This window comes from Pleurodeles waltl, chromosome 2_1 (assembly GCF_031143425.1).
Source record: "Pleurodeles waltl isolate 20211129_DDA chromosome 2_1, aPleWal1.hap1.20221129, whole genome shotgun sequence".
Taxonomy (NCBI): domain Eukaryota; kingdom Metazoa; phylum Chordata; class Amphibia; order Caudata; family Salamandridae; genus Pleurodeles; species Pleurodeles waltl.
This window is the reverse complement of record NC_090438.1, coordinates 365,381,969-365,408,747: the sequence shown is the minus strand read 5'-3', so window position 1 is coordinate 365,408,747 and position 26,779 is coordinate 365,381,969. Positions and strand designations below refer to the sequence as shown.

Sequence of the window (26,779 nt, the reverse complement as noted above, 5' to 3'; positions counted from 1 at the left end):
CTAAAAACAGCTCTGTTTTCTGTGATGTGTCCACGTTGTGTTTTGGGGCATATCCTGTCGCGGGTGCTAGGCCTACCCACACAAGTGAGGTATCATTTTTATCGGGAGACGTGGGGGAACGCTGGGTGGAAGGAAATTTGTGGCTCCTCTCAGATTCCAGAACTTTGTGCCACAGAAATGTGAGGAACATGTGTTTTTTTAGCCAAATTTTGAGGTTTTCAAAGGATTCTGGGTAACAGAACCTGGTCCGAGCCACACAAGTCACCCCTCCTTGGATTCCCCTAGGTCTCTAGTTTTCAGAAATGCACAGGTTTGGTAGGTTTCCCTAGGTGGCGGCTGAGCTAGAGGCCAAAATCTAAAGGTAGTCACTTTGCTAAAAACAGCTCTGTTTTCTGTGGTATGTCCACGTTGTGTTTTGGGGCATATCCTGTCGCGGGCGCTAGGCCTACCCACACAAGTGAGGTATCATTTTTATCGGGAGACGTGGGGGAACGCTGGGTGGAAGGAAATTTGTGGCTCCTCTCAGATTCCAGAACTTTCTGCCACAGAAATGTGAGGAACATGTGTTTTTTTAGCCAAATTTTGAGGTTTGCAAAGGATTCTGGGTAACAGAACCTGGTCCGAGCCCCGCAAGTCACCCCTCCTTGGATTCCCCTAGGTCTCTAGTTTCCAGAAATGCACAGGTTTGGTAGGTTTCCCTAGGTGGCGGCTGAGCTAGTGGCCAAAATCTACAGGTAGTCACTTTGCTAAAAACAGCTCTGTTTTCTGTGATATGTCCACGTTGTGTTTTGGGGCATATCCTGTCGCGGGCGCTAGGCCTACCCACACAAGTGAGGTATCATTTTTATCGGGAGACGTGGGGGAACGCTGGGTGGAAGGAAATTTGTGGCTCCTCTCAGATTCCAGAACTTTCTGCCACAGAAATGTGAGGAACATGTGTTTTTTTAGCCAAATTTTGAGGTTTGCAAAGGATTCTGGGTAACAGAACCTGGTCCGAGCCACACAAGTCACCCCTCCTTGGATTCCCCTAGGTCTCTAGTTTTCAGAAGTGCACAGGTTTGGTAGGTTTCCCTAGGTGGCGGCTGAGCTAGAGACCAAAATCTACAGGTAGTCACTTTGCTAAAAACAGCTCTGTTTTCTGTGATGTGTCCACGTTGTGTTTTGGGGCATATCCTGTCGCGGGTGCTAGGCCTACCCACACAAGTGAGGTATCATTTTTATCGGGAGACGTGGGGGAACGCTGGGTGGAAGGAAATTTGTGGCTCCTCTCAGATTCCAGAACTTTGTGCCACAGAAATGTGAGGAACATGTGTTTTTTTAGCCAAATTTTGAGGTTTTCAAAGGATTCTGGGTAACAGAACCTGGTCCGAGCCACACAAGTCACCCCTCCTTGGATTCCCCTAGGTCTCTAGTTTTCAGAAATGCACAGGTTTGGTAGGTTTCCCTAGGTGGCGGCTGAGCTAGAGGCCAAAATCTACAGGTAGTCACTTTGCTAAAAACAGCTCTGTTTTCTGTGATGTGTCCACGTTGTGTTTTGGGGCATATCCTGTCGCGGGTGCTAGGCCTACCCACACAAGTGAGGTACCATTTTTATCGGAAGACTTGGGGGAACATAGATTAGCAAAACAAGTACTATTGCCCCTTGTCTTTCTCTACATTTTTTCCTTACAAATATAGGAGTGTGTGTAAAAAAGACATCTATTTGAGAAATTCCCTGTAATTCACGTGCTACTATGGTCACCCCGAAATTCAGAGATGTGCAAATAACCACTGCTCCTCAACACCATATCTTGTGCCCTTTTTGGAAATGCAAAGGTTTTCTTGATAGCAATTTTTTACTCCTTATATTTCAGCAAATGAATTGCTGTATACCCGGTATAGAATGAAAACTCACTGCAGGGTGCAGCTCATTTATTGGCTCTGGGTTCCTCGGGTTCTTGATGAACCTACAAACCCTATATATCCCCGCAACCAGAGGAGTCCAGCAGACGTAACGGTATATTGCTTTCGATAATCTGACATTGCAGGGAAAAGTTACAGAGTAAAACGTAGAGAAAAATTGATGGTTTTTTCACCTCAATTTCAATATTTTTCTTTTTCAGCTGTTATTTTCTGTAGGAAACCCTTGTAGGATCTACACAAATGACCCCTTGCTGAATTCAGAATTTTGTCTACTTTTCAGAAATGTTTAGGTTTCTGGGATCCAGCATTGGTTTCATGACCATTCCTGTCACTGACTGGAAAGAGGCTGAAAGCACAAAAAATTGCACAAATGGGGTATGCCCCAGTAAAATGCCAAAATTGTGTTGAAAAATTGGGTTTTCTGATTCAAGTCTGCCTGTTCCTGAAAGCTGGGAAGCTGCTGAGTTTAGCACCGCAAACCCTTTGTTGATGCCATTTTCAGGGGAAAAACCACAAGCCTTCTTCTGCAGCCACTTTTTCAATTTTTTTTGAAAAAAACGAAATGTTCACTGTATTTTGGCCAATTTCTTGGCCTCCTTCAGGGGAACCCACAAAGTCTGGGTACCTCTAGAATCCCTAGGATTCTGGAAAAAAAGGACGCAAATTTGGCTTGGTTAGCTTATGTGGACAAAAAGTTATGAGGGCCTAAGCGCGAACTGCCCCAAATAGGCAAAAAAAGGCCTGGCACAGGAGGGGGAAAAGGCCTGGCAGCGAAGGGGTTAAGAAAGATTCCACTTTAACTCTGTGCGTGTCACTGCCAGCCGTAAAGTTGAAGGAACATGCATTGAGGCAAGCACACAAGAACAGCAGTAGGAAGCGACACAGTGCACGAGAAAGCAGCCGATCGCGACACAACGCACGGCGCGCAAAGACAAATGGCAGTTGAAAAGGCTTCGATTACGAGTTGAAAGAGTCAACTCTGCTGAGGAAACTGCGCGAGGAGGAAGCAAGGTAAAATACTCTTCCTCGCTGTATTCTTCTCATAAAGCGAAACTTAAAATAAATTAAGAGTCACAGTTATTTTTGTTCATTCCAAAACAAACCCGCAGCCTTGATTCCAAATCCCGTGGGTCCAGAAAACATCCGCAGACACAAAGGGGTCAAGAAAACACCCCACTCCTGGTACCAAATTGTAGTATCCAATAAAAGATGGTCAGAAGCAGAGTGGCACTTTCTATGAGAAGTTTAGTCCAAGGAAAAATAGGAGTCATGGAGAACCGCTGCTTACCAGGCGAAGTGCAGGAACGGTCTGCTCTCACCTGGCAACCAGGATCCTACATGAGAACATCACATACTTCACAGTGACATGTAAAACATTCCAGAAGAAAGAAATAGAGTAAATGTGGATACTACAACCCATTAAATAGAATGCAGTTAAAAATACAACAAAACAAAAAGCATCCACAAGTTATTTTAGTAAATATAGTAAAAACAGTAAAAACTTTCATTTAATATCCCTAATATAGGGCATCCAGTACTCAACGTGATAGCAGTACATTACAGCCATTAAATGCAGTTAGACATACAATATTTCTGTAGAGCATCAGGCTAATGCCAAAAGTTATTTTTCTCTGTTAGTCCAGGCTGCGTATAACAAATTTAGACACTGCTATAACTATCACAAGTGAGGGGTCGCTCTTACATGTTCTGTAGGCAGTCCCACGCTCAGTTTTAAAAATATTTTTACAGAGGGGCACAATGCATCATCGTCTACAAACAATATCTAGGACAGAAGAAAAACAAGTGCTCAGCTGTTTCATTAGCCAGGCAGCAGAGTTTACACTTTTTGTCTCCCTCTGTTAGAGGGGGCCAACCCGCAGGAAAAGCAGCTGTGGGCAACGTACCATACCTAAATTGTAAGAACAATGATGGTGCATGGGCAGGCCTAGTCACATCCAGGAAGGGCTCTGCAGCAGGTTCATTCTTGTATTGGAGGAAGTCCCTAACCAATGAGCCACTGTCACCAGATTGGAGAGTCCGAAGGAAAACTATCTTCCATAATTTCTGCTTTACAATATACACATCATTTGATGGTATTGCTTCAGGTGTAGCATGCCCTAAAATGTCACTGAGGCCAACCCTGTAATAGTGCAGTTCCTCTGTTCTCCATATATGGATCCAGTAGAGCCAAGTTCTTAAAACTGGCAGATCAGTTATTGAATGAATTTCAAGATCAAGTCTGAGGGGAATCTAAGGAATGCCCTTCCCCCAACCCCGTAATATTACAAAAAAAAAATATTTTCCTTTACAGCATGAGTTTTTAAATTGCTCTGGCCCCACAGCTCAGCCCCATAAAGGGCTGCTCCCCTCGCCTTTTTTTTGTATATATCTATGGCGGGTTTACTGGAAAATACTGAACTTTATTTGCCATCCTGTTCTCGCGGCCCCTCTATAACTAATGGCATGCAAAGTTCCATGATTTGTGCTCCCGAGGCATCTGAATCTGCTAATCTCACTCCCAGGTGATCAAATTTGCTTTTCCGTTCTAGAGTTTATTTCCTCCTCTTAGTGTAGATCGTCAACTTGGTTTTCATCACGTTTACCCCCACACCAAAGTCCTTGCTGAATTCACACAAGTTGTTTACTAAATTCTGGAGACCTTCCTAGTTTTAGCAAGTAGGAGAGTATTGTCTGTATAAAACAGCCCTGGTATTTTTTGCCCAGCCTGAATGGGAGAGTAATTAACACACCTACTCGGATATCCAATTAAATTGTTAATGTATAAAAGGAAGAGTGGGTGCCAGGAAACACCCTTGGCGAAGCCCCCTCTCAAACCTAACTGGATCAGTTTGCCCCCCCTTGTTACCATAGCTTATATGTGCAAATGGGCCCTCATAAAGGCGGACAGTAAGATTGAGCAGTTCTGGCGGAACCCCCATCTCTTGCAGTGTACTCCATGACTTCTTTCTCAGGACTAAATCGAAAGCTGCACGAAAATCTATGAAAGCCACAAACAATCCCCCCCCCACCAGCATTCATGTCCTTCCACTTAGTCTGCAAGAATCTGAAAACCTGGTCTACAGCGCTAGTCGTTGGCCTAAAACCTGTCTATAAGCTTGAAGTGGCACCACTCTCCTCGTTCCATTCCACCAACTGGTCTAATATCTTTTTACAGTAAATATTCTGTAGATTGTCTAGCAGACTAATTGGCCTGAAGTTGGATGGGACACTGGGATTACCTTTTTCATAGATAGGCACTATCGCAACCCCCTTCCACATAGATGCAATTGGAGCACCAGCTGCAACCGCATTGTAAACAGCATTAATATTGGGCACTCAGATATTCATTTTAGATTTGCAGAGATCATCTGGTACTTTATCGAGACCTGGGGCCTTACCCAGCTTGAGTGAGTTGACCACCGATAAGGTTTCAGAGATGGTAAATTCCAAGGTTGTTACAACATCCTTCCTAGATGAACTAAAATGTTCATTCTGTGGCTCCTCAGGAACTGAGTAGAGGGAACTAAAGTGTGACACCCACTGGCCGGGTTATATTGAGGATCTAGAAGATGATGTGTCCCCATAGCGGTTGCTTACCAGCTTCCAGAAGCTGCTCTGGCCATTTCTCCTATCTTCCACAAGTAAATCATCCCAGCGTTCACTCTCCCACTGACTACTTGCATGGGCTAATTGCTGCCTTTTAATCCACTCTAGTTAGCCTGATCTCATTTTTGTCACCTCCTTTTATTGCTTTCAGTAGATTGGTCTTGGCTGCTCTGCACCTATTGGCAAACAACCTGTTTTTAGATCTAAACCTAGTTTTCCCTGATACATAGGACACAAAGAGGGTTCCAAGAAAATCATAAAAGGTCAAATGCTCTCCAACTATCCTCCTATGGTCCCCCCAGAATGAGGTCATGGCTTCCATATGTTTAGCTAGCTACTGGTATAAAGTGTTATTAGTCAGCTTGAGTTGTTGAACAGACCACCTGGATTACAAGTATCAATACAGGGGAAAAGATTACAAGTGGAAAGTATAATGCGATCATGATCAATATCTTCATGTTCCCATACCTCCATATCTTCAATATGCTCCCACAACCGAACATCTAGAAGTGTGTAGCCTACATGGCTCTCATATATCCCTCGTCCAAATGTAGGGGCCAAATGGGCATTTGAGCACGAGTGCCCATCACTGGCCCAGAGTCAGTACGTCAAGGTGAAATCCACTACCTGCAGCAGTACTCTCCTTAGCTTGCGCTTACAGGACGTGGATAGTTCAGGTATATCCACCAGTCTGTCCTCATCCCAAGAGAGGTCCTGTGCTACCGGATAAGGCTCAAAAGTAGTACTAAAATCCCCTGCCACTATCAAATAGTAGGCTCCCTTGAACCCTGTGAAGAGTTTATCTACTTGGTTCAGAATTTCCGATTCTCTACTCCTCCCCAATGTTGTACAGGTTAATCTACAGCACGGTAACCTCTTTATTTGTTGACAAAACAAGACCCTGCAAATCACTTGACCCCAAATCCAATTCCGTCATAGTACACTTAAGGGGCCCACTAAACCAAATAAGTAATCCTCCTGAGGCTACCTTTTAAAGCCACATCTGTGCTTGGGTTCCAAAGCCCAAGTTTCCTGGAAGATACAGATCTGATGTTTATCTATGAAATCCCCCCAAACCAGGTTAGCACGTTTCGACCCAGTTTCTGCTACATTCCAGATGATTATTTTCGTCAAATGAACTTGATTGCCTGGCAGCCTGAGTGGGAAAATAGCCGTTAGATTGGTACAAGGTGATCCTGGTGGCAGAGAATGAACTGGGGGCATCGGATGAGTTTCCTGACCCTCGACAGGCAAAATGTTGGTGCCCATTTGAGTTATCCCTAAGGACAGACACCCATGATTCAGAGGAGGACGGTAAGATGGCCAGGGCCCTTGCAAACCTCGACTATTCGCCCTTTGGCAGCAGTCCACCTCTGACCGAGAACAAAGCCCCCTATTTTGACTGTTTCGTTGTTGTGCCTGATAAATTGCATTGCCTTGGTGTGCAATAGACCGCCAGTGTCCTTGCTGGTCATCAGGAGGCTGAGCAGAACCTGGCTAAGGATAAAATGCGGCCAGTGGGTGTATGAACATGCCCCTGTGCCTTGCACCCACCTTGTTAGTAAAAATCTGCTTAACCCTCAAGGGAGAATTAAAGTTAATTAAAATACACTCTCCCTCATATTGCTTTGGGCAGCATGCCCACCCATTCCACCCTCCTCACCATAAGGATAACAGATGCTAGATCGTAAGGAAAGTCTGCATTTACATGCAATCAGTGAAGAACCTTTTTTTCAGTTCTGTAAAGGATTCTGTTGCACTTGAATGCAAGCTGGGTACGTTGACCAGCACCGCCACCAAAGGACTGCAGGACCCTCTTGGTTCACACCACCTAAATTAATTCCCTTGTGGCTGGAATCAGATAGAGTCAGGCTACCTACCTGAGGATCTGAAACAGCCGGATTTGCAATGACGTTTGCTACTGAAGCATGAGATTTTGTTTCACTACTAGTCATCACTGTCGGGGCTGTATATGGCAGAGAAGGCATTGAATGTGGCAGTTGAACCGGGTCAGTGCATGGCAAAGGCGGTGCTTGGTGAAGAGAAGACTTTGATACAGTTCAAAGGTTTAGCAAGGTTCTCTAGTGCCTCTTCAATAGCAGATAACCAATCCAGAACTGGTCTCAACCTTTTCTCAAATTCCTCTGAAAACTTTCAATAAATAGGGAAAAAGTCCCTTCAGGGCAGGCCTTGTCGTCCTCTTTTGTAATTTGTTGGTAAGTGTCTGTTGTAATACGAGGGCTCTTGGTCTTTGAGATATTTTCTACCTGTGACCTCTTCCCTCTCGTGTCCTTACTAGCAGGCTGGTGAGCTAATGAATTAACCTCTTTATTTGAAAGTGGTTCAGAAGCAGATGGAGCGAACCCCTGTGATGGATTAACCTGAGTTATAGGTTAAGACCGTGTGGGAACCTCACTACATAAATCAGTGGTTTGAGGAGAAATAGAGCTTGAAGTTGTCTGAGTAGAAGCTAAGATGGAAAGGCACCTCTCTGCAGATTCAGTTTCCTTATCCAGTACACCAACCGCCTTTTGTAAGAACCCATCCAATGTATTATTGACCATTGACTTGTCAGCTGCTGCTAAAACCATACACTTCCCTATTTTAACCAATCAGTTCTCCAAAGTCTCCAGGATCACAGCCCTAGTCAGTTCTCATACCTTGACCAGCCTCGCCCCAAAAGAGAAATTGTTTGAACAAAGTTAAACAGAACAGAGTCCCTCTCCACCCCAAAGCAATGATGCAGCCTGCACCGCGGGTCAGACACGTCTTTTTAAAGCACCTCTGGGCACTCTACTGCGGTCAAGGATTCTGCCCCGGGTACTGGTGGGGTTTGGAGTCCCTCTCCACCCCAAAGCAATGGTGTGTCCCACACCGCGGGTGAAGTGCATCTTTTAAAGCACCTTTGGGCTCTCTGCTGCATTCAAGGCCTGCGCCTCAAGTACAGGTGGGGGTAGAGGTCCCTCTCCAGCCCAAAGCAGTGATGCGCCCCATGCCGCAGGCCAGGGTCGTCTTTCTAAAGCTCCTTCTGGCGCTCTGCTGCAGTCAAGGCCTCCGCCGTGGGTACTGGTGGGGATTCGAGTCCCTCTCCACCCCAAAGCAATGATGCATCCCGCGCTGCGGGTCAGGCGTGTCTTTTTAAAGCACCTCCGGGTGCTCTTCTGCTGTCAAGGCCTCTGCTGCGAGTGTTGCTGGGGGTTGAAGCCCCTCTCCACCCCAAAGCAATGATGCCACCTGTGCCTTGGGTCAGGCGTGTCTTTTTAAAGTGCCTCCGGGTGCTCCGCTGCACTCGGCTACGCTCAAGGCCTCCACCGCTCGTACTGGTGGGGGTTGGAGTCCCTCTCCACCCCAAAGCATTGAGGCGTCCTGATGCATATCTCACAAATACGTGTAAATCATAGATTCATACACGTGTCTGGAAAGATCATACTGTTCTCAAAATTGACGCCTCCACATGCCACTACAATTACAGTAAATTACAGCACCTACCCTCTGTAAATAGTTACAGAACACCTAAAGAAGGTCCAGTACGAGTAGTACTCCAGACAGGAAACAGTGGATAGCTCTGGAGGGGCACCAGCTACACAGTCGACCATCAGTCACAGAATTTATGTTCCGCTAAAGACTAAAAATTGCAGCTGGACACTGATGGATTGTCAGGCCGTGAAAACAGTATAATTGTGACTGATCTCCTTAACGTAAGCAGACTGTTAATATATCTGACTACATCCAGTATAATGGTCCGTGTAAACGATCGAGTGAAACACACTCCCTGCAGCCCTTTTCCTCATTGTTTTAGGAGGCAGAAGCAGTTCATTTTTTTATTGGACATTCTTAAAACCCTACCTGGATCATAAGGTGTACATTTCTCCGTTGGATAATGGAGAGCATTTTTATGAATTGTTTTTTGAGCAGGCACAGAGGTTTGACTACTACACAAATGGAATGTTAAACATGTAGGATGGCCACTAAACGTAATGTTTAATCTGTAATTGTGTAAGACATATACAGATATATGGTTATTATCTGAATCCAAGGCAAAATAAACAGTGCTGGGAGCCATCATAGATACCAATTGAGTATTAGCCTTTCTGATCTAGTGAATCCTTTCCCTTTGAAAAAAGGTTTCTCGTTTGCAAACATACATCGACTGAAATACAAACCACATAGGAACTTGAAGGACATTCCTAGAATTAAAACCTCAGGTGACGATTACTACAGACACATCCCTGATAGGATATGGATTCACATTGGGGTATCCACTGCTCAGAGCAAGTGGTCTGCCTAGAATTACATACAAATGTGCACATACTCGTGTTCTGTATGTCTCATGTAAAAACGAAGAACTTTATTTTGCTGGTCCAGACGGATGCTGCAGCATTGTACTGTGTTTTGAAACAGGGTGGAACACAGTCTCCCTGAATGTTCAGCGAGGTTGAGAAAATTTTGCACTGAGGTGCAGAAAGAGGCTCTGAATTGCAGCTGAACATCTGCTGGGATTACAAAACAATGTAGCATATGAATTATGTCCATAGAGTGTGACTCTCACAAATGCAAAATAGACAGTTCAGCCATTTAGGAAATCTTACAAGTGTGAAGCCATCCAGATATTGGCTTGTTCACTTAAAGAGAAAGGAAAAATACCAGCATCGTACATCCAGGAACCCCAAAGATGAATCCACTAAGATTGCTCTAAAAGTAAGTTCACACAAGGCATTTGTTTTTTATGCTGACCGTTGATGCAGAACGTTGTAAGTGTGAGAAATTGGTTTGTTAGTTGAGGAGGATGAAACAGCCATAGTCTTTGTCAGAGAGAACACACAAAGTCACTAAAATAACTCTGCTTAACCCTCTATTAGATTGGCATAAAAGCACTCAGGCTAACTTAAAGGTAATGTGTAAAGCATTTATGCAGCACACAAACTAATAAAGTGAAAATACAACACAAGAAAAATCCATCACCAATTTAGAAAAATAGAGAAAATAGGTTGGTGAAGCCCCCCTCCACCCTCTCCTCCAATCAAGCCAGGATTACCCCCAGAACCTCTATTATGGTACTGTCTGGGAGGAATACACAAAGACCAACTGCACCCAGTATTGTGACCCAGGAAACAGGGTTCAGGAACCAAATGGTTAGGACAAGAAAATGCCAACTTTCTAAAAGTGGTGTTTTCAGAATTGTGACTTTCACTACCAGGACTTATAAAAGTGCATGCCTAACTTTTTAAATACACTGCACCCTGCCCTATGGGCCGCTTGGGGGCTACCCTGTTGGTGGCTAACAGATATTTAAAAAAAAATTTTAGGCTGGTCAAAAGTTTATTTTGCTAGGTTGAAATTACAGTTTAAAACTGCACATACAGGCTGCAGTGGCAGGCCTGAGACAAGTTTTAAAGAGCTACTGAAGTGGGAGGTACAATAAGTGCTGCAGGTCTATTAGTAACATTTAATTTACCAGCCTTTGATGTATGGTATACTACTTAGCTAATAACCTGCAAGTAAATGCAATATGCCAGTTGGGTGTAAGCCAGTTTTGCCATGTTTACAGGAGTGAACACAAGCACTTTACCACTGGTTAACAGTGTTAAAGTTTGCAGAGTACTAGAGCCAACAAAACCTAATTCAGGAAGACAGGAGAAGTGAAGACAAAAATATTTGGAGACTAAACCACTGTAATGATGTCAGATTTAAGAAGAAGAAAATGCAAACTTGATCTAGGTTCAACAATTGTGATGCACATATTTGAAGGAGGAATAGTACGCCATATAAAAAATAAGCCTGAATCCAAAACGTCTGAAGGGGCAGCTGGTGGCAGTCATTTGTGTGAATCCAGCATCAGTGGTGTTAGCAATATGGCTTCTTCATGCTCACAGTAGTGTATTGAGATATTGGAGAAAGCCAGGAAATATAACAAGAAAAGATGTTAGAATCAGTCTAAAGTGTTAGTACCAAACACCACCTTACAAGCATCTCACTCTTGTATTGTGTGCTGCAGATTAAAAAGATACCTGGTACTCCTTACTAAGATCAGCCTCTCCTATGCTTCTGTCAGTGTACTTTTAGAGCCCTCACAGCCTGAACAATGACTAAGCAGAATGGATTTTTGGTACCCTTCAGAGATGAGTTTACATGTACTTATTCTCGTGGATCCTTTCATTCAGTTTCATAAATAAATGTTAGTACCAGGTACACTTTCTAATGTTTTCTAAAGCTGTTTTCTGGCTTTCATATTAATCAGTCAAATCGGCTTCCTTGTTTTTCAGTATACCACATATTAATGCTTAAGGGAAGCTTCCAATTTGGATGCTTGGTTAGCAATTGTAAAGTTAAGGACATAGTATTTGCAGCACCTTCAAAACAGGAAGCCCATTTCCCAAAACAGGGATATCAGGTTAGATTGTACCTTGCATGTAAATTTGCTGTGCTCTGGAAAATAAACTATTGTTTTCTAGGCCAAGCACACACACTGTCCGTGCTCAATAATCAACAGTAGCCTTAGGGCAAATGTTATGTTTAGTGCCATTGTTTTTGTGTCATCATTGGATTGATGTCAATGCAAGCAAAATTCACAGGAAATTAAAGCAGTATGTAAGGATGTATTTGAAAACGCTTCACAGTTTAACCCACCTCCACATTGCCATAATACAGGGTTAGTTCTGCATGTGAATTTATAGCAACCTGTTGCAGAAAAATAATCTAGGTGCTTATCTGTTACAATAATTTTACAATTTGAGGTAGTAGATTCAGATGTGAAACTACCCAGTCTCCACTAGTAACACACATTCACACACACAGAAATACAATTCATTGAGTTGGAGGGGCAGGGCTTGATGCCCTTGAGTTGGTTGGCTCCACTGTGTCTAGCTTATTTTGCCCTGGTTCTAAACCTAGATTTAAATTTATGTTAACACAGTCTACTGCAATCAGGGATGAAACACCCTGCACCACAAATACCCCTTTCCTCTGTGGTAGAACTGGCAGGATGAAGCTAATCTCACTTGTAGATGTTCCCGTTCCCCAAATGCCTCCTTGAGGGATATGCCACATGACACTGAAGCCCAAGGTAGGTCATGACCCACCAGTCAGAGCTGCCGACTCTACATACATGCAACCCTCATGAATGAAACTTCTCCCGGAAGGTGCTGCTGCTGTAGGGTGATCAAAGTTACTTCTGCCTTGGAGAGCATCAGGCGCAAATGCAAAGTGTCAGCATGGAACACCCAGGGGTAGCGATAAACCTCCGAACCCACTTCCTTCACTTACTGACCTGCCCATGCACCTGAAAGTGGGCCCTCACACAGATACCTTTCAGTGGCTATTTTGGAATGTGACCATCACCCATTAATGGTGTTTATTTCCTGACTAAAGGTAGCCATCCTGATCGTGGTGCTACACTCTGCCTTGTAGTGTGCGCATTGCTGTCTCGCTGGAAAACTACAGTACAAAGCAGAGCTATCCTTTCACAAATTACTCACTTTTGTTTGACCTTTTGGTGGCCTTATTGTAAAATACGCTGATCTCTTACTTCTCATGTTACCATCTTGAACTGCCAGCTCCCATTTCAGACATTTGTGGCTTCCATACCTTTTAGTCACCTTTTCCAAAAGATGTACGTGGCTGCCTCTGTATCTTACAATTCATGAGCCTACCTACTGTACCTGCTCTGTTGGCTTGTACGTTTTCACATCCATTGACTTCATTTAATGCCTTTGCAGCTGATGGAGGTGTGTCAGAACACCTGGTCGCATTCTGGTTATATCTTTCATTTCTAGATACCGCATTAAAGAACTGATGCAGATTGTCAACACTGATTGCACCGCCACCTGGAGTCCCAAGATATTCCTTGCTTAATATTTTTGAAGATTTTTTTAACAAACCTAATCTACCTGGAAATACCACAACTATCTTTGACAATTTGATTGTATGATTTCTTCCTTAAATTATGTGGCCTTATTGCTTACATTATTACTTAAAATAGTTAGAGCTACTTGTGTATGTTGACCAATCTCCCCTCAGTTACTTCATATATATTTAGAAAGACTAGGCCAGAGGGATGCATGACACAGCAGTTTGTTAAAATAAAGTCTACAACTCCTTGTTAATTTATGGTTTCTATCCAGAGTTCAGCTGATACTGCCTATACAAAGCAACTGAGGGGTTCAAAAGAACCAGAATGAAGACCTGGCTTGCCCCCGTCTGTTAACTTCACTATAGAATAATTTCTTGAATGCAGGACCAGCTTCATTGTGTGGCCCAAAAAGGGGTGGTCATATCCCGCAGACGGTGACTAGCGACGAATGAGCCCCGTTGCTTTTCTCGAAATCCAGAACTGAAAATTGTGTAGTAGATGAATTAATTTATGATTCAGTATGGAAGCTGTCTGAGCTAGCCACCATTCCTGTGTTTACATTTTTGTTATGCTTTTGGTTTTTGGCGTTCACTTTGGTCAGACATTACTGGTTTTTACAGACTTCTCTAAATAACCTGCAGCACTGACTCTGTTTGACTGCATGTTTGAATGGTAATGAATAACATGGATGTACATTCTAGGTAGAATTTCAATTTCAATGGATTTCAGTGGATGTTTAAAAAAAAAAAAAGGTGCTCTTAACATTTATTTTTTTCTTCTTTCTGAATGCCATTTATGGTTGTAATGCTTTATAACAGAAGGTCAAATGTCAGTAGGTTGTTTATGTCCCAATTCCAATTAGGTGAGGTGTTTACCTAGTGCAGTGATTCACTTGGAAATGAGGCAGGCTTTGGTGAACCTGTGTTTAACATACCAAATGTACATGTTTTGTCTTTTTTTCTGTGCTTTACCAACAGGTAAATCATTCGGGGGTGGGGCAGAGGGCTGGGGACAGCTGGGGTGCAATGATTATCACAAATGTAACCCCATTGTTTACTCAGGGCTTTCGTACATAGAAACAGACAACATAATGTACCGTTTTCTGAATGTATGATTAGATATATCAATATTTCAAACAGAGGCATTGTTATTTGTCATAAACACATTGACCCCCGATTCCTTTCGGGATGAGCATTCACCCTGTTTTTTCAGTATAAAGTCATCCTGTGATATACAAGAATGCAGAGGAAGGGTACAAACAGGCCATGGTTCTCACAATGATAGTGCCATCTGCAGACAGTTGTACTCTCAGAAACATTCGGATTAGCCAAAGAGGTTGTCTCGAGGGCAGTAATAAAACGAGATTTTTATATGTTTTGTTTCTTTTAGCACTGGTGAATTAATTGCCCTGCTAATGTTCTAAGGAAGTTCTCTTATTTGACATGAAGCATTGGGGCAATAGGGCTCAACGTCCTACAGGAAGGGTTCAGTCAGCCAAATATGAACATATTTTATTTAATCAAAATTTGAATTATTTTCTAAGTCTCATCTCATTATTTTATTTTGGGTATTTAGTAGAATAGTCCACAAACGAATTTATGATTTTGAAGCAAACAAGTGTGAACTTTTGATCAAATAGTAGATTGTAGTTGTGTACATGTTTTCTGTTTACTAGCGGAGTCATAATGGATACAGCAAGTAAAAAAGGCTACATCTGGCACAACACTGCCGTTTGTTGTATGTTAAAAGACATTACAAACTTAAATTATCTCTGAATGTAAATTTAGTCCCTCTGCTCTTGAAACCCAAGTAGTTTGTCCTTGCCAGACGTACGTTACTTTCTCCTATTCTGATATAAAGGTAGATATGTTGCCAGATGCGAGTTAGTGAGTTTTGCCCTTCAGTTTTTTTTCAAAGTTAGTTTTGGGCCTTGATGATTTTGAATGACTATTCATCTAAAGACTTTGTATCCGTGGGTAGTGAAACATGCTTTCAGAGATGTGTGGCAAGGCTATCCAAGAGATCCATATTTTTTTATACTATTAATTTGCCCTAGGTTTCTTCTCTGTGTACTTTACTGCGAGGAGTAGAAAATTCGACCTTCACATCTTATCGTAAGAGAAGGGACTGGGGGGGTAATATTGTTTAATTCTGTTTACAAATACAATGTCAAATGTTTCTTCACTGATTCCCCCAAAAAAGGGTCCCCTGTCGGCATTAATGGTGAAATCCCCTGTGATCAGAGTTGGCCCGATAATTGTTCAGAAAAATATGAGCAGGAAGCTGTCAAAGAATGGTGTCTTATCAAGGTAGTTGGTTCTACACTGTGACTTTAAACTTTTGTGACTGAATTTCTTAATCTTAATGTCAGAAACGTTGCAGAAGTGGAGGACAAGACGGGTCAGTTTCGGAATGTTCTTAGTTATTTTTTTTGTAAGATGTCTGTTTGAATAGAATATATATTATTCATTTACCGTGTGTGCTTTTTGTGTTTGTAATTTTTTACTTATGGTGCATTGTTTTGCCCAAGCTAATGTGCCAACCATTATATGTGACTGAGTGTCTTTCATGTATTTTTCTCTTATAGCTCAAACAAAAGTGGATTTTGCAGTCGCTATGCACAGTGTGTACATCGACTAGAAAGTTGTTATAGTTTATTCTATATACGTGTAATTTACATGGGATGTTACATTTAGGAACTATAAAGGTCGCACCTTTCTGCATTTGGGGAATAATAGGTAAAAAGATCAAGTTTCACTAGTGAAAAATGATTTAGAGAACAGTAACGATTTCGGTTTACAGTGGTTCTGTTCAGCTCACTTTAGAAACAAACATTTACAAAAGTTATTTTCCAACTTTCTGAGTATCTTCTTTTGTTTTTAGATGAATCTTCGTTCTGTATTTTCTGTAGAACAACAAAGGATATTGCAACGTTATTATGACAATGGAATGACAAATCAGAGTAAAACTTGCTTTCAGCTCATATTACAATGTGCACAAGAAACTAAGCTGGACTTCAGTGTAGTCAGGGTAAGTACAGATTTATAACAATTGAATTTCCGTTCTCGTTAGTGCAGTACAAGGGTTGTTAACCTCAAGGTACAATTCTAAAGCTAGCAGTGAGCTGTGTACATTTGAACTTTACATATGCCCTTGTGAATTCGCTTGCACTGGCGCCGCATAATGCATGACAAAAATGCGTTTGCTCCTTTAGCCAGTCTGTTTAGGAGTGTCAATCACTGTCTCTGATTATTAGTACCATAGGACTGTCAATCACTGCCTCTGATTATTAGTGCCATGTTTTCACTGCACATACTTTACTGTCCAATAGTTCCCTTTTTGTACGATGTCTTATGGGGCGAGACACAAAAAGTGCAATTTGATCAATCCCAGGCTTACTCCGAAGATTTTTGTTAGTAATACTTTCATGGGAGTCCTTAAAATCCATATGTAAATATATATAATTCTGTGCAAATGCCTTACCATAAATCAGCTGAACACTGACTTCCGTTCAGCGTTGAGGTGAGACTGCAATCTTACGTTTTTATTATTCACTTGGGAAATATTTTCCATGACGAAATATCCCTTCTTCACTTCTTAAAAAAAAGAAAAATACATGTTTACTTTTTGTCAACCCCAGTGTGCAACGTGTGGTCTGTTTTTTGGTGGTAAAGTTAAAGGTACAAATTGTAGGTGCATACCCAAAGCTTCAGCTTTATGGTTTCCAAACAGCTGTCCTATTCACTTCACTGTAACCCTTAAGCCAAGAGTGTCAATTAGGCATTATCCAATGTTGTAGCTGCATGTCAGTAGATCCTCGTGCAGTGATTAATGATCTGCTATTTTAGCCTAAAGATGGCTGTTTTTGCATGCCTAAGGTCAGCTTAGGCGCTCAAAATATTCCTGAAAAGCCCCTGCTCCCACATTTCTTTTTCAGAAGATTTTAGTGGAAATGTGAGACAATATATTTAATGTGATGGTACTTCCTTCTGAGAAATATGTTGGCATGTTTTCATGAGCATGAATGTCTGGCTAGCGCAAAAGCCTCTTCCCAGGCAGTAAGGCACACTGAAATACTCCTTACTTTTTAATATTATTTTGCGTCTGCATTTAGTTACTGTAGTGTGATTAAAGTATCATTCAGCCTCTGGATGTTTCTTGTTAATGCTTGTTAATGTTTTCGAACCTTTAATAATGCATTTGTTTTGCTTAAAAAAATTGTTCTTGCATCAGTCTGTGTACATGTAGGAAACGGTAGATTTTTATTCCAACATCAAAAAACGGTTGGGCATGCTTTAGTAAGGGATTTCAGACCTGGCTTCACTATGTACTGTATGTCTGGTTGAGAACAAAGGCCAACATGGAGATGCATTACTTTGTCCATCCTGCCCCCTCTTAAATGACAACACACCTATTTTTTTACTTTACAGTTTTTTCTTTTTTTTTCTTTCTTTTGAAGATGCTGGGCCACACTTGTGGAGACAGTTGGACCACTGCACTCCAGGCAGTCCGACCGCCACATTACAACCCTGGTAGACGGACCTGTCAGGAGACCGCCGTCCCAGCCAGGAATATGTTTTCCGAAGGGCTGATGGTGGTCTGAGTTGTACTCAGCCACAGCGGTGCTGAACTCAGTACCGCCTGGCTGATTACAACTCAGCTTTCTGCCAGCCTTTTAATGGTGGGGACTCCGCTGTGAAAAGTCTGGTGGAAACACAGTGCAGGGGGGGGGGGGGTGGAGAGGCCCTGCACTGCCCATGCCCAGCACCATCGGAAGGTGCACTGTCTGCTTTACAGACAGTGCACACTCCGATGGTGCTGTAGTGTTACGATATTGACCTCGGCTCCCTAAATTGAGCCAAGACCAGTATTGTAGCACTGTCCCTGCCAGTCAGCCTGGCGGGAACATTGTAATACGCTTGGGGGGAGGGACACCACCAGTATGACGGTGGAGTCCTCGCTCGCTGTCTTTCAAAATCCCAGCATGTGCCTCACATTCTCCTCCTGGGCATAAATAGATGTGAAAAGGGGGGCGAGGATGATATTGTGTCAGTTTACATTATTAAAGGACCTGTGATTAATGTTATATGCAGAGTTTCTAAATGAACTGAACATGTAATTTTTTAGATTATTTTTAATGACAATATTGGATTTACCTTTGAACTAAAATGTTGTGAGTTGATGTGGTATTTTGGGGCTTGTATATTAGTGAAAATATTTCTGTCATATTTGAAACCGATTTTGACTCCAGAGATCATAATTATGCGAGGCATGTTCACATAATAAAATAAATATGGAAAAAATGTAATGGAATGACCTTGTCTGTATAGAAATAGGTCACATAAATGGCAACCGTCTTAATCACCTGCCTTTGTGTTATTTCCATAATTCAGAAACTCTCTATTTAGCTCTGTACATACTTCCCTATGTATTGTTTTGCTATTTTTCCTCGCTAAAACGTCTCTTGCATTGGTCCCAAATTCCTCTTGAGATTTTCTCTTATTTCTTTATTTAGTGGATATTCTGCCGTCTTGAATTGTACACCAACTCCGTTCCCACTCAATAATAAATAACTTGCTGATGTCCTCCTCCAAGTAATGTAATTAATTTTCAGCATCACATTCTTTTGTTTTTTGAGTGCTCCTTTTATAATTTCCTGTCTTAAGTTCAATTAGCTGCCAAGGATTATAGCTTTTGATGTATGGTTATTCCATTTGCAAAAGGTGGTCGTAAATTGCGAACCGACTTTTAGCGAATGGAATAGTATATTGCAAATAGACAAACAGACCTTTGTATAAATAGATTGGTTCATAAAATACCAAGTCACAGTGGGTTGTAGAATGACCTGCATAATTAACATTCAATCAGCAGCCCGCAATTTGTGACCCCTTTTCCCCCACCGATTGGCCCCAATCTCACAGATGGTGAACTGCAAGGGACAGCACACCCCCAATACATCTCTTTGCGTTTAAATAAATATATATATTTTTTTAATGCAGCCTGTTTTCCTTAAAGGAAATTGGACTGCTTTTTAGCTTTTTATATTAAAAAAAGTTATTTTTTTATTTTTTTGTTGTTGTATTTTTTAAAGCATCACAGAGAGTTGGCGGTGGTCCTGTTTACCACTACCAACGCTCCCTGAAACCTTTTCCAAGGTTCACAAAGGGTAAAGGTCCCTCACACTTTGCAAATCGGATACCACCTTGATGAGTCCATGTCCGATCAATGGTTTGCCTTTGGGCCCTAAGGATCTGCAGGAGCATTCAGTTGGGTTAAAGCTAGTGGATGTGCCTTAGTGCCATTTGAGACCCTGGAACATGCTGCAGGATCTGCTCTGACTCTAGTACCATTTTCCTTCCGGGTCTAAAACTTGTGACGGACCCTTCTTTTCCTTCTGGTCCTGATGTCACCATACGCCGATCACTTTCCGATGCCAGTGTCTGATGCCCGACCCAAATCCGTCTCAACCCAGGTCGTGGTTTGTCTCCAATCCAGTGTGCCTAGTTCCCATACAGGGTGACCTAGATAAAAGAGGGAGCTGTCCTCAGTGTCTCCACCATATTATTTGTGATTTTGACCAGCTTTTGCCACCATCTTATGATGACAATGGTGATGAAGAAGATGGGTTACCGCCGCGTTTCAATGATAATACTTTCTATACGGACTTAAAGAAGGCCAGTGGGCTTGATACGTCCCCTGATACAGAGTTGATTTCACCTCTTGGACCACCAGCAGAGGAGAGTAGTTTACTTGCTGTAGTGATTAGAAGATCATCTGGGGTCCTTGACCTACAGTTTCCTTATGTTGAAGTCAAGATAAATATCCTTATTGGTTTGCATGTCATGTATAGCTGCATTTTTCTCAGTCTCCCTCCCCCCTTTCACCAGCCACCAAGATGCTTTAGTTTGCCCTTAGCAGCACAGAGGTACCCTGTGGGAGGAAGGATCAGACATTTCGTCCTAGGATAGCATTCCATGGTTGGGTCCTCCAGAACAGCAGGGTTATGCTGTCCCATTACTTTCTCATAAACCTCATCTTCGTAAAACCCACGTCAGAGTGCCTTTCAGAGGAGTGCCTATCCACTTTACTGCAAGAGGTGCACGCTGTACTGGCCAACAGAGCCATCGTGAGGGTGCCGGCCTGGGAAGTGGGAACATGTTATTACTACTGCTATTTCCTTGTGCTGAAGAAGGGCAGAGGCTTTCATCCTATTTTAGAACTTCACCATATGAACACCTTCCTGTGGAAGAGCAAATTCAAAATGCTCTCACTGGCCCAGATTCTGTCTGCCTGGATCCAGTTGACTGGATGGTAGCATTGGACATACATTGGACTCGTATTTACATATGTCAGACCTCCATCTCACTGACTTCATCTGTGGTTCAGGGTCGGCCAGGAGCATTTTAAGTTTTCAGCACACCCCTTGGATGTTTCCACAGTGGTGGTTGCTGCACATCTTCAAGCTTGGGGATATATCAATTTTTCCTTACGTAGATAACTAACTGTTGAAGACACTCTTCCTCCAGTCATTCGCAGACCACATCCAGATGATGGCACATATCCTGACATCCTTCAGGTTCTCGATCAGTGTGCTGGAGTGTCATTTCACTCCTTCAAAAAGACTTCCTTTTCTGTCCTGGACACGGTACATTTCAGGACCTCCCCTTCGCCTCAACGAGTCCAGCACATTCGGACTGTGATCTCGATGTTTCAGCCTCGGTCCTGGATTTGGGTATGAGCAGCTCTGAGGCTTCTTGGCCTCACGCTTCCTGCCTTTTTGATGTTATGCAGGTATTGGAGAAGCCTGCACAGTATCTGGAGTGGTAGCTGCTGTACGTCAACCTAACTAGTGACGGACCCCTCTCACTTCCTTAACAAGATGTGACAGATGCTGCACTGTTGGGTTGGGGAAGTCCTGTGGAAGAGATGAAGATCAGAGAACTATGGTATCCAGCAAAAACCTAGCTTCACATTAACCGTTTGTAGCTGCAGGTCATTCACCTGGCATTTATGGCCTTCTTGCTGCCCATCAAGGAAAAGTTAATGCAGGTTCTCACCGACAACACCACGACCGTGTGGTACTGCAACAGGCAGGCAGAATAGGGTTCAGTGAATAGCAATGCTGTGCCTCTGCAGTTGGCTGAGTGGCAGGGCAACCTGGTGAGATCTTTAACTGCCAGAACGGACAAGCTCATACAGCAATGCCTGGCAGATCAAAAATGGCATATGCACCCCAAAGTGGCTAAGGGCATCTTCCAACAGTGGGGAAAAACCTGGCTGGATCTTTATGCTACCATCCAGAATGTACAGTGTCAAAATGTATGTGGGTTGGAGTTCACAAGATATTCTCTCTAGGAGATGCCTTCAGGCTACAGTGGGCACGGGACACCTGTACTCCTTTACACCTTTTCGTGTGCTGGTACAACATCTGAAGAAGATCAGGAACGACTGGGCCCAAGTCATCCTTGTGGGTCCTGACTGGGCAAGAAGTGTGTTGTACCTGGAGGTTTTGGGATGAGCATCTGTCATTCGATCAGGCTGCCTTTTCTAGAGGCCCTTCTGTCACAGCAGCAGTGCAAGGCTCTACACCCAAACCTGCACAATCTACACCTCCATGCATGTAGACTGAACAGCACCAGTCAGCTGCATTCAATCTACCACCTGAGGTTTTGGATGTCATCCTTGCTGCCAACCACCTGTCCTCAAAGTCCATTTACGTCGGGCCCTGGGACAAATTAGTGCCCTCGTGTGGCATTCGCAAAGCAGACAATTTGCAAACAAAACTGTCAGTTATTTTATCGTTTGTTTTGTCTTTGGCCTGGCAGTGCCTTGCAGTGGGCACTATTGAAAATTATTTATTGGCCCTTTCTGTCTTTTTGTGATTGCAGGGCCAATCGCCCTTGTTTAAAACACCTGTTGTGATGTTTAAAGCACCTGTTGTGATGCGATTTATTAAAGGTTTGAGACACATTTTCTCCCACAGTATTTGTGATGCCACAGTGGGGGTCTTAGTTTGCTCCTGATCTTCCTCATGTACACCCCTTTGATCAAAGCACAGATGTGTGATGCATCTGCTGACTGTTAAAACTGTCTTTTTTATTGCCATCCCTTTGGCTCATTGTGTGAGTGAGCTCTATTCTGTTGGTGACTAAGCCCTATACCATCTTTTTCCCCAGACAAACTAGTGCTGGGCACCAGGGCGGCCTTTTTGCCAAACATTGTAACTCCTTATTTTTGGCAATGCATCAACAGTCTTTGCTGCACCTAGCTCATCGAAGAGGAGGAGAAACTGCATCAGCAGGAACCCAAAGAGCCTTAAGCTTTTCCATTGATCACACCAAATACCAGTGGGTGGATAATCATATTTTCATGGGGTTCTCAGTGGTGATCATACTTTCAGCTGTCATTCACATTCTGTTTCCGCCAACCACAGCATATATACTACATGGGACAATGTCAGTCCACTGCAGTCATTGACTGTCCTTCACTACGAGTGACAGAATTCTGCCTTATGTGTACTTCTACCCTAAAAGAAGTACATTTCAGTGAAAATGCTTTTTTCCCCTTTCCTTTTTTTAAATCATTTTAAGCCATTCTTGTATTTTTAAACTATGTATTCAGGTTACAGTTCTTTCCATCTATAATACCACCTTGTGCTTTAATGTTCAGTAAAACTTAAACGGGTTACTATATATGGTCTAAGTACGTGAGCCTGCTGGAAAGCTCCTGTACCATCCTATTACTATGGTATGCAATGTTTATTTTTAATTCAAAGTTTTTATCTAATTCATTTGGCCCTCGTGTTCAGGTGATGGCCTTTTTGTCACTTACTCTTGCAATAAAAACTAAAAATAATAATCCAGACCTGTTGGCTTTGCCAAAATTTGTTTTATTTGCCGTTTCGTTTGATTTAAAATTAATAGTTTGCTGCTGCTTTCCCTTTGGTATATATTATCAGTATCATTAATGTACGTATTCACACTGTTTATCACTGGTTAATGTAACGTCTATTTTGTATTAAAAAGACAGCATGTTTGACCTTTTCTTCAGAATGGTGCAAAGCAGGCTTTGAATGTTAGCTCAATGACCGTTTGGCATCTAACATTACTGTTGTGTCTGGGTCTATTATTAGTTAGCAGACGCTGACTAAATTCTTGGAATTTCGCACCCTGCCTTGCATGTAAAACGTTGTTTGAGTGAATATGTTAATAATGGTGAAGCATGGGAGCTTGTGTAACTCATAAAGCAATATAGAATTTTAGGGTTAAGCACAGACACTTATTCCACTGCATATTAAAAATAATGCATAATAGGTTATGGACAACTATAGACATTTATCACATATTAAAAGTAATGCAAGCTGCAGCAGCTGTCGTTTTCTGCACTCCAAGTTAGTTATTGAGATTAAATGTTACCTTCATTGGCTTGCCTAGATGTTTTAGTTATTCGTTTAAAATTTGTATTAGAGAGTCTAAGCTTGGATTATTTGACACTCTGTGAGGGAATTGTACTGCAAGGAATTGATTCTCAACAGTAACAAAAATACCCAGGTAGACCTTGAGATATTTAGGTGGATTTAATAGGAACTATAACACAAGTAATGAGTAGATGTTGAAAAATAAAGAAAATATATAATTGGAATGTGGACATAGTACCAATTTGCATAACACAACAAATTCCACACGAGTTAGAAACAACAGACAAATATGTAACGGAAAAGCATAATATAAGTCTTCCAGATCACTGAAACTATCTCGGGCTGTGTTAGGCTGCCTTTTTGGTTTAGCTTGTCGTGCTGTTATAGGATAGGATCAATCGTATGGAAATCAGATCTGCTGTGATTGAGAAGTAGCGTTCTGGTCTGAACTGCAAAACCATGTCCATTCTGCATAAGACAGCAAGCCTCACTTGTTCAAGTCCAACTGGGCCTTGTCAAAAAGTTGGAAGTTTTAACTAAGGATTGAGAGGAATCAGCGTGACTTAGACAATCTGTTCCTAAAAATAGACACATAAGAATGAGGAGGGATTGCATTGAGGAAGATGATCAGTCTCGGGTTTTTGTTGACTTTTGGTAGAGCGTTCCACAGTGGTTGGTCACAGCCAGAGAAAGACTGATTTGTGTTTTGTTTGTTAATTTTTTAAAGGGATCTTAAGGTCATGCATTGATTTTCTTTTTTCTTTTTTTTTTTTTCTGGTGAGATGAGAATTTCCCACAATGTTAAATTTGTTATGGAGAGAGGTCAAACATTCAGAATGGAGGGAGTTAAAATAAATATATTTGGGCATGTGTAAGAAGCTAATAAGAATCCATGCAAATTACCTGATCAAATCTTTAAGGTTTTCGTCATTTTACCCAGGTAAAGGTGTTGCTGCCATGAATATGAGATAGTATCCAGGACTAAATCACCAGTCTGACGTTTTCAGCTGGACTTGTTACATGAAATAATTGATTTGTTATTTATGGAGAGAGTGCAGAGGTACAGGTTAATGTGTCAGCACCCTTAGCATCTGTTGCTCTAGGGGTGGCTACATTCTGACAGCCTCACGTACGCATGTGAACTTGAAGCTAAACATAAAAATGGCAGAAAAAAAGAAACATCTTAATAATGTAAGCAACTTGCGAACATGGTTTCTTTAATGTATTTGTGGCAGAATGATGAAAGGTTCCGTTCTTCAGTTTTAAAGTAGTTAGCAGACCTAGGCAAAATCAGCTTTGCTTATTTGCCTGGTGAAGTCCTAGATTCTGTATTTATTATGACAATAACACTTGCAGCTCGGACATTTGTCCCAAGTGACTGTCACTCCATTGAAAGGCCCTCCATGAGAAGATTGAAAAAGAACTTGACAGCTTAAAACAATTCACTACAAATCAGACACTGTTAAAACTTGATAAACACAAAAAGAACCTTTATTTAGAGACATCGTCCCCATGTTTGAAGGACGATTTCTATTCACACCTAGAAGTTTGGCGGGTCCTTTGACAATACCAAGGAAGATCCAAACAACTGTTCATCACTGTTTCTGACTCTTCATCATTTCTGCTGGGAATGAGCAAGGCACAGGTGAAGGGATTTCACATTAACAGTTTCCACCATGTCAATAGCGACTGCCATTTTAAGGAAGAGACAAACGTAGAGGGAGAGGCTGATTCTAACAGCCCAACCAGCCATGGGAGATGCGCTCGTGACTACAAACTTACAAGAACCCACAGGATCTCCCATTATCAATTTGTCCAATGTTTTTACTAAAGAACATATTGATGTGCTTGAAGGGGGACTTTCTTTTGTGCCATCTTCCAAAACTGATTTTGTCAGGTTGAAAGATTCGAATTTAAGTCTTTTTTCCAACAAATAAGTAAATACTAATCCTGAAACATCGGGCCTTCGAAGAAAAATCTGATTTCCGTCCTCTTAATAAAAATATTTATTTTTTAACAAATTATACTTTATGCTATTAAACAACTTGAAGACAAAAATGACAAAGTTAGTTTGCATGTGCTCATAAGCAGGCACTAAATGATCTAAAGAAGAACAACTCCATAATTATAAAATCGGCTGGGAAAGGTGGTGCTATAGTTATTTGAAACAGGAAGCAATATCTAGAGGAAGGCTCTTGGCAAATCTATGATCAGCAGTACTACCACAAAGTTTTTCATGATCCTACACCTGAAATAATAGAAAATCTATTTAAAATCCTCCAAAGACGGCTACGACAACGGATCTTTAGGATCCAATGAATTTCAGTTTCCGAAAAACCTTTCATACAGGACTTTGGTCCTGTCTCCCAAAAGTGCACAAAGATCCATCCAGTCCACCAGGAACACATGTCATATTGGGGTGTGAGTCTCTTTTGGAAATGATCCCAAAATATGTGGACGCCTTTCTTCGTCCTTTTGTTCCACAAGACAGGTTATTCATATGAGATATCATTGATTTTGTAACAAAAGTTGATGGTTTTCCCTTTGATAGTGACAATCAGTGGGGTATCACACAAGATATCATGTCGCTCTATACCAGCATTCCTCAGGGGGAGGCATTAGAGATCAAATGAGCTGTAGCTGAAAAAAAAAAAAACAGACCACATTCGTTTTTACCAGAATTCATTGTATCATTAGCCAAAATTGAGACAAAGAAAAATGTTGTTGTCTTTAACAATGAGTAGTTTTTTCAAACAAAAGGGACTGCTATCGGCTTTTCCTTTGCTCCAGAGACAGCCATATTATATATGTCTCAGTTTGAAGAAAGATTTTTGTATGCGAACAACCAATTTTTTGAACACAGTATGATGTGGAACAGGTACATACATGAATTACATTTTTTGCATATGTACAGTCCCACGATCTTCGTTGGAAGATTGTTTCCTGTGGCTTAACTTATGCACAATGGTTATTCATTTTAATATGGCCAAAAGCAAGGTCTCCAT

At 42.0% G+C, this 26,779-nt stretch overlaps 1 protein-coding gene across 2 annotated transcripts in view; it reads left to right on the top strand.

Moving 5' to 3' along the window:
• HDX (highly divergent homeobox) overlaps positions 1 to 26,779 on the top strand; it is a 307,184-nt gene that overhangs the window by 88,263 nt on the left and 192,142 nt on the right. The window contains exon 3 of one of the 2 annotated variants that reach the window (XM_069212603.1): positions 16,241 to 16,387. The exons of the other annotated variant lie outside the window; for it this stretch is intronic. Coding sequence (XP_069068704.1) covers positions 16,241 to 16,387 — 147 coding nt within the window. The remainder of the gene's footprint in view (positions 1 to 16,240; positions 16,388 to 26,779) is intronic. 2 annotated transcript variants of the gene reach the window in all.